Source organism: Chanodichthys erythropterus, chromosome 6, assembly GCF_024489055.1.
Source record: "Chanodichthys erythropterus isolate Z2021 chromosome 6, ASM2448905v1, whole genome shotgun sequence".
NCBI lineage: Eukaryota > Metazoa > Chordata > Actinopteri > Cypriniformes > Xenocyprididae > Chanodichthys > Chanodichthys erythropterus.
The window spans coordinates 3,666,291-3,680,000 of record NC_090226.1 but is presented as its reverse complement, the minus strand read 5'-3'; the positions used below and the strand labels follow the sequence as shown (position 1 = coordinate 3,680,000).

Here is a 13,710-nt window from a genome sequence, read left to right as displayed (position 1 = left end):
TACTTGAAATAAAATAATCATTAAAATTGACATTCGATACGTTCGATACACTAGCCAGTATTTCTGTGAAATGTCATTTGAATCAACAATTTTGCTCCACATCAGTGCTGTTTATTTTTTTTTAATATATATTTCACCATTTATTTAATTTGGAGTAATTTGGCCCTTCGTAGCTGTTACTGTTAAACTATTAAAAATCAGTAACTGGAAAAACAATTATAATAAAATTATATATATATATGAAAAACATGAAAATTAGAAATGTTGGCTTGGCAACTAACTGAATTAAACTAAGTTTAAGTACTAAAATGACTAAAAGTAGATCTATCTATCGATTTGACAGCACTAATAATAAATTAAAGCTAAATATAAACATAAAAAAAACTAATAAAAATGACAAGCACATAAAATGACAAAAAAATAAAATTCTAAATATTAATAATTAATAAAGAAGTATATGAATATTACTAAAATAACACTGCTCCAGTTCACATATGTATGTTTGTGTGGTTTAACGGCCAAAATGTGTCTCCACAGTTCTGGAGAATAATTTAAACAAACAAACAAAAATTGCTTCCTACTAGTTAAATCCCTGAAGGCGAAATAATCCTTGAATAACACTCACTGACATTTTCTCCAGCTAGCAACTTTGTTTTGGCACTCGTGGAGTTAGTTTTGGACCAAAAGTCTTTCAAAAGTAATGAAGAGTCAGAAATGCTTTTGGATTTACCATTTTTTTTTAATTGAACATTAAAACATTTTCCCATGAACCTCCAGCTTCAAGAGCTCAGCAGAATGCATTTAGACAATGATGGGTGTAAAGCAGCTTTCATCCAAACACACAAATCATCATCATCATCAACAACAAACAACAACAACAATCCTCAGTAATATATAACTATATATCTTAAAAGAACCCATCACCATCACCTAACAATAATAATAATCATCATCGGACTGCCTCATAACACAACAACCTTGTGTAACACTGACCCCATTGAGGTCTCGGTCATATATGTCCAACGCCTTTATCCTTTAACACCAAAAATGACAGAACACACAGTTAACATCATAACCAAACAGGAGTGAAGTACAGAATAAAACATGGAATAGATTCCTAACCTGTCCGTCATTTCAGGTAAGATCAGTGGAATTTATTTCAACCGGGTGTATTGCTCCAATGACACGAATTCATGGAGAAAAAAGGTTGTATTACAACTCAAGGATCAGTCTTGGAGAACATCAATGCACCAAATTGTAACAGTGGCCACATCTGAACAATCAAGGAAAATTTACAAGTGCATTCTGAGAGTGTGTAGTGATTCCATTTAAAACTATATATATGCACTGTAAAAATTCCTATATATATTTATTTATTTTTTTTAAAAAAGGCATTGAAATTGGATCAGGTGCTTGTTTACACAGGAAATTAATTTAGACTCATAAGGAAAAATACAGCTATTTCAACACTTTTCTGAAGAGCAACGAATGCAGTTTCTTGAAAATGGAAATGTCTTTCACCATCTCGCACGATTATCACCTGATTTGATGCGATAAAGCTGACAGATGACTCAGCATCCTCTTTTTATCACAGTTCGGCCATCCTAATGAGATGTCCCGGGACCCCAAACACTGGAATGTTCTAGAAAGTAAGCACAGGATGAATAAATAAAAGCGACACCAAGCTAAAAGGAAAAGGAAGGCGCGGGTGACGCACTTTTCACTGATATAGCAAAGCCAAAGCTGTCCTGCGATATGTACAAATGCGCAAAGTCCCTTTTTTTGATAGCAGCAGATGCGCCCCTCTGCATTTGAGCCCTCTGCCCTGAATCTCGACTAAAAGGGAATAAGAACACATACACAATCACTCACACACAAGGCCGGGGGTCAAACACCGTCACCGTCGTGAATAAGCATGACCTGAGGAACACGATATTCCACTCGCCGTTCATGCAGTTATTGAAAAATAAAATAAAGCAATAAGTTGGTACAGCACTACCTCAGTGTTGAGTAGCGGCCTGACACACTCCACAAACACGCCAAAGCCAATTGCACAAAACGAAACAGGCAACACATTTCTTATTTCTGTCTGCACAACAGATAAGCTCTTTTTTCCCCCCGACTAGAGCCATGAAAGGAGCGTTTGGACCCTGCAGGGGCTGAGGGAACATAAGTCGGGGTATTGTGTACAAGCAGCTGGGAAATCTTGGGCAAGCAGGCCGGCCATGGCAAGATTACAAATGACCAGCAACAGTAAAATGTACAAAACGCCCATAGGCACCTCTCAGAAAAGTGCAAGGCTTTCCATTTTATTTACCAACTCCAGGCGCTCTCAGAGCCTTACGTCACAATCCATCAGTCAGATCGCTTCATTCAGTTCCATGTCGGCTACCCACCGAGCGCCCCAAGGTAAGCTGAAAGAAATTTTTATACACCCTACTTTTTTCAGTTTCTGCTTTTTATCCCCGAAACTTCTCTGCTGACTCAGTATCTATAAACGCACTGTGTTAATTCGCAAGGGCTGCACATTTTTTCCGTTAGCATGACTTTGACCGGGGCTGAAGTATGGAAAAAGTTTGGCTAGAAACTTCTCTCTGTAGGTGTAGAGCCAGGACATGTCGTCGGCGTTGTAGAAAACCAGCAAACCTTTGGGGTAGTCCAAGTAGACGCCCACTTTCTCGAGCTTGCTCTTTACGTTGAGGCGCGTCCAGGGCTCGGTGCAAGCGCTGTATTGGTTACCGTCGTGCATGACGATGCAGTAGAAGCCTCGGCTGGGTTGAATCTGAATGCTGCCCTTGCGGTTCACCGTCTCATTGGCCACGCCGATCATCCACTGGGTTTTCTCGGACACCATCACTTCCCAATAGTGGACGCCCCCGGAGAAGCCCTCGGCGCCCAGCACTGACACCTCGACGTCGAAGCGGCGCGGCGAATCCTGAAGGGGCTGTGGGTGCAGGTTCCCGTACGCAACGATGGTGCAGTCGTCCGACAATATGAGCCGCTGGTGAGCAGTGATGGGGTCCATGGTTAAAGCAGCAGGCACTGGGAACAGAAGGATAGAGGAAATGAAAATCAGTGCATCCAAGAAGCTTGTTAAGTTATGTTACAGTAGGTAAACATACATTAAAATAAATAAATAATATATAAATAAAAATATACTCAAAATATAAGATAAAAATGAATAAAATAATCTAACAAAAAACAAAAATAAATATATAAATGAGTACATTTTAAAAAACAAAAATCTAAATAAAAAAATAAATTATTTTATTATCTAAAATAAATTAATATTTTATTATAAACATTTTATTTTATTATCTAAAATAAATCTAGGAATAAAAAAAAACAGAAGCTGAATATATAAATGAGTAAATTTTAAAAAAATATATAAAATCTAAATAAGCAAAAATAAATCTAAATAAACAAAAATAAATATATAAAAACAAATAAATATAAATAAAAATACATACATACATACATGCATGCATACATACACCAGTTTAAAAGTTTGGACATTTTACTATTTTTAATGTTTTTGTCCCTTATGCTCATCAAGACTGCATTTATTTGATCAAAAATACAGAAAAAAACTTTAATATTGTGAAATATTATTACAATTTAAAATAATGGTTTTCTATTTTAATATACTTTAAAATGTAATTTATTTCTATGATGCAAAGCTGAATTTTCAGCATCATTACTCCAGTCTTCAGTGTCACATGATCCTTCAGAAATCATTCTAATATGCTGATTTATGATCAGTAATATGATCTTAGTATTTTTTTGTATAACCTGTGATACTTTTTCATGATTATTTGATGAATAAAAAAAGTTTACAAATAAATAACAGCATTTATTTAAAACAGAACTCTTTTTTATATATTTTTTATTTTATATGCCTTTAATACCTACGGCAAGCATGCACTCCACAATCATGTCTGGATTACTTGCTTTGGTGTGAATTAAGTTTTCAATAATTCATCATCAAGTCATCAATTGTTCCTTCACAATCAAATCACTCTTCTGTTATTGGTCTTTTATGTATTGACCTGATCATTTTCCTAGGAGTACAGAAAGATGTGCAAGACTTTGGCATCCATGTGGTCATCCGTAAAAAAAGCACAGCTGTGGTTTAGCGGTAAGCGCATCCCGTTCCACCTCTTCATCGTTTCCTTTTCTCTCTCTTCCATACTTATCAAAGAGAAAAGGTTCAAAAAGGCTAAATGAGCAGCTGGAAATGGCTGGTCTGGGAGGTCATTCTTGTCAATCAAAAGCGCTGACACAATCACTACCTGAGCTGGTGGAATAATACTCCTCTGAAACACAAACACACTCACTCTAATTCATTATCGTCAGGTCATTTTAAGCGTACGCTCCTTTGTGTGAAAGCACTTTCAGGGCATGATCAAAGCTGAAAAAGGTTTGCAGTACTGGCCAGTGTTTTAGCGCTTTTGCCAGACATTGAGTACTTTGTTGAAGAAGGATAAATAAACCCCCATCCATCAACCTCTGCCTGGCTAGTGACGCCTGCAGCAGACAGTCTGCAGTGCCCATTATGGTGCCAGCTTGCTGTGGGTTCAATGGCGGGCAAGTGTGCCAAAGGAATGGACTGAGAGAAGAGCAAACCCTGGAAAAAGATCAAGCTTCCTGCACACAGACAAAAACAATGGACACATGCCACTTAACGAAAAGAGTCCAAACTAGCTTGGACCTGAAAAAGAAACCCGAGCCAAGCAGTTGCAACACATTACGATATGCAGGACGCCAAGATGCAATCCTGGAAAGTTGAGCTATGATGAACTATACATCAAGATTATGAAACATGAGGAAATATTGGGAGAAAATTAATCTTGGGTAAAGAATGCTTATCTGAAGCAATCACTTATCAGGCATGTTATGCATTCTTTTGCACTGAAAAAATTCTGTATGTGCATATTTAGGGTTCATAAGAAATTAGGCTCAGTGAAACAATGCTGGCTTGTTTTCCTGCGGTCCATAGATAGGCATGCCTGCCAGAGACCAAGAGTGAAATTTGCAAAATATTTTCATCTTGGCTATTTAAAACCTTCGCCACAAATGGCAGAGCCAGAAGCCAGTCCAGAGGATAGGATGTCGACATTTCCACTCTTTGACATTGGCAGTTTGCGCTTCAGGTAACCTATAAATAATTTAACCTCTGGTCGCCTTGCTTTCGATCCATCTCTGCCTCTCCTCTCTCTCTCTCTCTCTCTGAGTCACGCAAACAAAACAAGCACCAGAAACAGGCTTTGGATTCAGAATGGTAGGTAAAACAAATAAGGATATTGGAAATAAAAAAATTTAAAAAAGCCACGCCAGTACAGAATAAAAGGTTGGTGAGTGCAGCAGTGTGGAAGGAAGGATTTGAACTGGATTTGTTTCATGTGACAGGCTGCGTGTCGGCCCTTGCCTATTTCTGACGGTGTAAAAGACGCTGATATTGATTGAGAGAGCGAGATATTCCCTGCGGTGTTATTTTAAATAATGCTCTGCCTCAGGTGGGTACTGAGAGGGAATGCAGATGGTGGAGGCCTTCAGTGCTTCTCGTCGCAGCTATTAAAATGGGCCACTCGTACAGAGCTCAATCAGACGCATATTATCTCATTCACAGGGCTGTAAACATGCAGGTTGTGTTTATGTTAATTAGATCATCTCTAATTTGATGCACTAACAAATACATAATGATAAGTGTTAGATCTCTGGACATGATTACTATGTTAATGTACTACAAATGCACAAATAACAACAGGCTATTCAAGGAGATTAATAATTGGATGCAATTACTTTCTAAACAAAATGTGAGTAGTGCTTGAATCTCGCTGCCACAATGCTAGGTTGTTGCTATTTGGTTTAAATAAAATAAAAATAATATTAAATGAAAAAAAAAAAAATTATATTATATTATATATATATATTATAAATAATTATATCGGAAATTAGAAATGTTGCCTTGGCAAATAACTGAAATAACTAAACTAAACTAAACTAAAATAACAGAAAAATAAATAATAAAATAAATAATAAAAAAGTAATATTTAAAAAAAGAAAAATTACTAAAAATGACAAACAGCAAAATTACACACACACACACAAAAAAAAAATTATATATATATATATATATATATATATATATATATATATATATATATATATATATATATATATATATATATATATATATATATAAAAGCAAAATCAAAATACAGAATAAAAAACTATATTAAACAGTACATAAATAAGTTATATAACAATGGTCTTAACTCTTAGAAAAGTAAAATATACCTCTCGTTGATAAGCTGCACAATTTGAGGTATTCATTCATGCCTATAGCACGAACAGTGCTGGCTTTGTTCAAATTTGTCAAGCCAAGTGCATACGAGACAAACTAATTGCCCTGTTCAAATTTAAACGTTTCTCGTATGAAATCAAGCGACCATAATCTTGACCCACCTAGTCTACAATTAGTGATGTAAAATGAGCTCCAACATGACAGCAAATAAGATTGAAATTAGTGTCTGCACTCAATAGAAAGGGCAACACTTCAGTCCTGAAGTGTGCGCTTGGCTGAACCTTAAATACGTGTGACAGTAATGTCGCGCTTGCCTTGGCAAATGCCGTAAAATTTCATTTTCACTGTGCTGAATGCTTATGCCTGGAATATAAGCACATGATAATGTTAGCATTGAGATGCTGGGAAGTATTTGTTAAACACAAGCACACATCCTAGATCAAGGTTTACCAAACAGGATTCACAAGGGAATCTCATTAACCCTGTTAGGGAAACCTTGATCTAGTATTTTTGTGCAAATTATAGAATTCTCGTCTGGTTAAATTCCAGGCATAAGCATTCAGAACAGTGCAAATTTTTTTTATTAAAAAAACAAAAACAAAAAAACTTCCTTCTGGAGGGATGCTTGTCATTTTCTCAATAATGACACATAGTATGTACAATACCACTATTTAAAACTTTAGTTATGTAGTATTACCTGGCGATATATCCAGAAAAAGAGACTTCCAGATTGTGTATTGTAGGGGCCCCATGTATTTTGAAGTTGGAAAGTCTTCATAGGTGAGGTTTGTTTCATGGATCTTTCCCTTTATTCTGTGGAGACACAGGACAACAACTGCATTATTCAAATTCAACACTGGCAACCCACCAAAACCCAAGCAACCGATTCTTCCTCAAAGGCTAGATCCTGTTTCCAAACATTCATTTTCGAATCGTACTGTTTTCTACATAGCTGTGCCGGCTCTGCAAAGTCAAACAGCTCAAATTCACTGTTGGGAATGAGGTCAATCTGGGCAACACTGCAGATCACTTTCATTAGTTCAACCCTAACATTAATCATGCTATTCCTTTCCCATATGGCTAACTCATTCCCCTCTCATCATTACCAAAAACAACGACTGATACACATCCATTCAGAAATGCGGTTCTCTTTTAGAATGGCTTAAAGGATTAGTTCACTTCAGTATTAACATTTTCTGATAATTTACTCACCCCCAGGTCATCCAAGAAGTTTATGTCTTTCTTTCTTCAGTCAAACAGGAATGAAGGTTTTTGAGGAAAACATTCCAGGATTTTTCTCCATATAGTGGACTTCAACAGGGAACAACAGGTTGAAGGTCCAAATGTCAGTTTCAGTGCAGCTTCAAAGAGCTCTACATGATCCCAGACGAGGAATAAGAGTCTTATCTAGCGAAACGATTTGTAATTTTCTAAAAAAAATAAATCTATATACCTTTTAACCACAAATGCTCATCTTGATGTGCCACGCATTACATAATCACGTTGTAAAGGTCATGCGTGACGTAGGCGGAAGTACAGAGCAAGTGTTTACAAAGCAAATGTGCAAAGACTAAGTCAAACGGCCTTTACAAAAAAAAAAAAGCTAAAACAACAACATCGGACGAATTTGAAGTTGGAGAAAATGTCTACTTCTACATCACGCATGATTACTTAATGCATGGCGCATCACTGAGCTAGTGCAAGACAAGCATTTGTGGTTAAAAAGTATATACATTTTTTTTTTTTAAGAAAATGACCGATCGTTTCACTAGATAAGACCCTTATTCCTCGTCTGGGATCATGTAGAGCTCTTTGAAGCTGCACTAAAACTACGATTTGGACCTTCAACCCGTTGAACCCTAGTAATCCTGGAATGTTTTCCTCAAAAACCTTAATTTCTTTTGACTGAAGAAAGAAAGACAATCATCTTGGATGGCATGGGGGAGAGTAAATTATCAGGAAATTTGAATTCTGAAGTGAACTAATCCTTTAAAACTTAAATATTTAGTGCAACAATGATCCCTCTACCCCCTAACTAACCTTAACCTAGTCTGTCTCTTTTCTGACTGGGTGCCTGTGACATATAGCAAAGGGCAATGGTCACATACATAAGTCAAATAACCTGACTTGCCTTGGTAGCTTCCACCAGCAATACCCTCCACGAATCACTTGCTCCCTGACCAGCAGTTACAAGAAAAAAGACAAAACGTTTTAGACCAGAGAATCTCAAACTACCACACAAAACACCCTCAACATACGCTCATCCACTCATCTCCGAGCCACACCGCATCCTTAGTACCTGTCCGACGTCAGGGCTATTCCTTCCAAGAATTCGTGACGGCTGGTCTCACTGAGTCGCTCCTGAAGGATCTGGATCCCTTCCTTGACGTCACGGAGCTGTTGGCTGTAGCGCTGGATCTTGTGCTCAATATCAGAGAGCGTACGCGCCGTGTCCGCCTCCAGTTCCTCCAGCATGCTCTTCTGTCGCTCACGCAGGAAGCGGTGCAGTCGCTCGAATGCTTCGCCGATTGTGGCACGAAGGCTCTTTGCTGATGACTATAAAGTAGAGAAGAATGTTAAGACTTGTTAGGCTATACTTTGTTCAGTTAAAATAGTACAAGCCATTTCAAATAACAACCCTTCACTACGCACTGTGCATACACTAATTGAGATGTCAATCAAGCATGTTTGTTTTTAAACAAGCATTTACTCTAGGGCAAATGGGTGCATGAGAAAATCTTCATAATGGCTGAAAGTTTCTCTAATAAATTTATCTGAAGATATATACACTACAGTTCAAAAGTTTGGGCTTTTTTTAAAGAAATTAATACATTTATTTAGCAAGAATTTATGAAATTGATCAAAAGTGACAGTAAAGACATAATGTGACATTTTGTAATGTAACAAAAACATTCTATTTCAAATTTCTTTAGTTCACTTGAACCAAAGACTATAGAATAATAATAAGACGTGTCACTCGTATTGTTTTGAATGGGAGAAAGTGTAACGCACAATATGGCGGAATAAGTCCCTCCTTCTAAATAAGAGCCAATCGCCGACTGGTAAAGTCCTCGCGTTTTTCAGCGGCCATTAGAATCACTGGTTTCTATAGAAACAGTCAGACGCGCCTCCGAAAAGCATTTAGGTCCCGCATGCACATTAGCTTGATCCAGCCTGAAAAATACATTTTTTTTTGTCATGATTCGAGCGTTTAGAAACTAAATTTATGAGCCGGTTGATGTTAGATTTCATTGGTGATTTCAAATATGAAATTTAATCGTAACATTTAATGGCGAACAGTTTTGGAGAATTTGATGTTTCCCCATTCAAAGAGATTGCATGATGCCCAGGATGCCCAAGAGGTGTTACAAAGATGGCCGCCGAGTGAAATGACTTGTCTTAAAGGGACTTTGCTTGAACTTTGTTCAAAGAATCCTCATAAAAACATTGATGCATTGATATTCATCAACATATTTATTAGTTTTTAAACCATATTTGATTAAAAAAAAATGCAGCCTTGGTGAATAAAAGTATTCATTTCTATACTTAAAAATGTGTTTTTTTTTGACAAGCACAAAATTACGGTTTCATTCTGATCTCATGATTACAAAAACTTGTCATCAAAAGATTTATTTACATAATTGGAACAAGCTGGCAGTTCATTTGCCTACAGTAGAGTACATTCTGTGTCAACAGTTTTTATTAAAATATTTACCATTTTTAAGCAACTTTGTGCAAGCATTAAAGGGATAGTTCACCAAGAAAATAAAAAAAATTCTGTCATTAATCACTCACCCTCATGTTGTTCTAAACCCATAAGCCCTTTGTTCATCTTCAGAACTTAAAAAGATATTTTTAATGAAATTCAAGATCTTTCTGTCTTTCCATTGGGAGCAACGCAACTACCACATTCAAGGTCAAGAACGGTAGTAAAGACATCATTAAAGTAATCCATGTGTCTCCAGTGGTTTAACCTCAATTTTATGAATCGACGTGAGTGCTTTGTTTAAACACACACAAAAACATAATTTACCACTTTATTTAAGAAAATATTGATCTGCACTCAAGTAGGGGGAGCGCCACGGCACATGCATGTTGTGCTGAATCAAGACCGAAGTTGGATAATATTATTTTGTAAAAAAAAAAAGGTAAATTATGTGTTTTTGCGCAAACAAAGCACTCGCGTCACTTCATAAATTTGAGATTAAACCACTGGAGTCACAAGGATTACTTTAATGAGCTCATGGATTTCATCAAAAATATCTTCATTTGTGTTCTGAAGATCTTACGGGTGGGGAACGGCACAAGGGTGAGTAATTAACGACTTTTTGGGTGAACTAACCCTTTAAAAGGCTAAAATAACTAATCGTATTCATTTAGTAATGTGTAAACTTCATACATCAAGATAAATTTGACGATCAAATCTAAAATTGTGATTATGCATCCAAGTAATGTAAAGATAATGGTATATGCAGTCTGAGATGTTTGAAAATGGTGGTGTAAGTAGTCAATGACAACCTAGACAGGGAGAAGATGGATAGAAATAAGCACTGTCCTAACCAGGCATGACATGACAATTTTCAAGCATTCAGTAATTTGTGTCTGAAATAAAATACAAAACCACAGACAAACAGAGCATATTTGATGTTTAAACTGGAGTGTGAACTGAAACTACAGAGCTACTCATGAGGAAAAAGAGAATTTAGGGAGTGGAAAAATGCCTCATTGTTGATTCAAATAGTTAAGACAAAAACAAAGAAGAGACATAAGAGACTTGATTAGGACACAGCAAAAAGCATGTAGTCTCAATATTCATATATTATATATTATATTATATTATATTATATTATATAATATATATATATATATATATATATATATATATATATATATATATATATATATATATATATATATATATATATATATATATATATATATATATATATATATATATATGAAAAGAAATCAACAAGATATTATATTGAAATTATATGATAATTACAAACATACATATATTATAGATTTTTATATGTATTATTATTTCTGCAGAGCCTCTGTGAGACGTAATGTACTATCAAGCTAGTGGAAACTGCCTCATAAGAATGCATCACTAGAGAGAGGGACACGGTCTAATAGTCATTGGAAATGCCATTATGTTGCTCCTCCTTCAATCTTCGGGGTTAGTGTAGGACAGCCTACATGATTACACATGCAGACGAGCAGATGAGCAACGAGATAATAGCGAAGGGTTTGATGCAGAACGTAAAAGAGAATTGTGAAACTAGCTAACAAAAAAAAAAGTCAAAGAGATAAAACAAGATGTTTCTGAGAAAACCGGTCATCTCCATTAAAGCGTAAAGAACATCAGTTACAGTCGACGGATCAAAGATCTGAAACCTCAAGGTCGAATCGATGCAGGACAGAAGCCGTTCCACTGATGGCCGTCCATACAAACAAGGCAAGCTCAGAAGCGTACTATATTTCCTTTTCTTTCTTCGCCTACAATAAGAACTGGAAAAACAGACTTCACCGATTACAAGATTACTCCTACTAACAAATAAAATAAAGGACTTGTTCCGCTTCTGTCTTTCCAAAGGGAAATGTGATTTTCCTGCCACTGGGAAGATGAAATCCTATTAAGATCACGTCTCACTCTGGCGTCATTTGCATCGGCTGAGTCAGCCCACCTGGTGTCGCCTGATGGATGATTGGGATTCAGTGATGCTGAAGTGGTGTTGGTCTCTTGAAACCATTCTCCCCATGGGCCGTGCTGTCTCTATTAAAAGCCAGTAAACACGTCCCATGAGCCTAGTGTGATTCGGCCTCCAAGCAGCCAGCTCGCTACGACATCTGCTAATCAGACACATCTTTCCTTGGGGTCTTCCATTCAGATTCAACATCGGCACTTCAGACGAGAGGGTCTGTCAGCAAGCCTGCCGCAGAGCTAAATCTAGAGCATGCTAGCGGGGAGGTGGCAACAAGTTAAATACGAACAAGGCAAACATGAACTAGAAGTATCACTGACATGAGCTACATGCTAAAGTTTAATTTTTTGGGGTTAGAGGTTCGACCGTTCAAAAAAGTTCAGGGTCAGTAAGAAGTCACGATTTATAGCAATAATAAAAATAATAGTAATGCCTGCCTTAGTACCACTAATGATATGATAGTTACTTTAAAAGATTATTTAATTAGCCAGGTGTTTAGGAGTTAAAAGTAAGCTTACTTTATTATCATTTAGAAGCCATGAGCCCGCTTTATTACTGTATTCATTTTACTCCATAAATCCACTTCTCAAAAGGTTGTGCTGTGACAGCTCTCTTGAGACAGCGAATGTAAAATAACCTGCTGTCCTCTTATCTCTACAGGAGAGTCTGGGCTGCAGGAGACATTTTGCATTGATGGTCCTGAATGTCAATGTCAAGCGTCTGGCTCTTCGTAAGCATCTTAAATCACTGCATCAATAAATCCAGACAGGATACGTTTGGCTGGTCAATGTGCACATCTACATTTTCCAGGGAAAGAACTGAAAGATACTTTCAAGATAAATATGCAATTTGTAAGATCAATGGAATGAAAACATGGTTTGCTTCCATAAAATGCAATCACATGGATAGAAGTTTAAATCAACTTAAGAGGCTACAAGGAATTTGTTTTTCAAAAATTCAACTTGTAACAGGGTCTGCAATCCATTTGACTTCTGTAATATAAATCCTGTGAAAAAGGAAAATCAATAGGAAAAAAAACAACTTGATTTTTGTGCATTAGGAATAGATTAGACTATAAAGAGTAAAAACTAAGAATTTGAAAGCAATTTGAAAGCGGGAGTGGGAGCATTTGAAAGCAGGCGTCTATGAGCAGACTGGTCCACGATAGACGCCTGCTTTCAAATGCTCCTGTGTGCATCTCGGTAAGTGCTTGGCTTTTACAGAATTGATCATTGAAGCCAATCACAGACATGTCCGATGAGACGTGAAAACATGGCCAATCAGAGGTGTTTACGAATCCATTCAACAGCGCTCAAAGCGTCACATTTTTAAAATGTCAGCACCGAATAGATACAGAAGTTGGTACTTTTGACAACTCTACAAAGGACTGAAATAATATTTTACGTATTATCTCAATTTTTAAAAATAAATTAAATATATAGATAAAGGAAATAAAAAAATGTTTTAATAAAAAGTAGTAGATAAAATAGAAAAATATATATAGATAAATGAATACAATAGATAAATAAGTAAAATATAGACAGATAAAATAAATAGACGAACAAATATATAACCTAGTAAAAAAGTTATATATATTTTAAATACATTTACTTCATACTAAGTATAATTTAAATCTATTAACATATTCTTAATATTAAGCCTAAAATGTGTTTTAATGTCACTTTCGAAAAGGAC

The 13,710-nt window shown here is 36.2% G+C and overlaps 1 protein-coding gene across 5 annotated transcripts in view; it reads right to left on the bottom strand.

Moving 5' to 3' along the window:
* Positions 1-741: 741 nt before the first annotated feature.
* LOC137021397 (E3 ubiquitin-protein ligase TRIM62-like) overlaps positions 742-13,710 on the bottom strand; it is a 55,690-nt gene continuing 42,721 nt past the window's right edge. The window contains exons 4-8 of one of the 5 annotated variants that reach the window (XR_010895312.1): positions 8,607-8,863; positions 8,439-8,483; positions 7,005-7,120; positions 1,718-3,042; positions 742-1,642 (exon numbers count right to left, since the gene is read on the bottom strand). Coding sequence is in view for 2 of the 5 variants with exons in the window: in XM_067387760.1 (XP_067243861.1) it covers positions 2,492-3,042; positions 7,005-7,120; positions 8,439-8,483; positions 8,607-8,863 (969 nt within the window). In the remaining 3 variants the exon portion in view is untranslated. Of the gene's footprint in view, positions 3,043-7,004; positions 7,121-8,438; positions 8,484-8,606; positions 8,864-13,710 lie in introns of all 5 variants that reach the window. The other 4 variants (XR_010895314.1, XR_010895313.1, XM_067387760.1 and 1 more) reach the window with 4 other exon arrangements.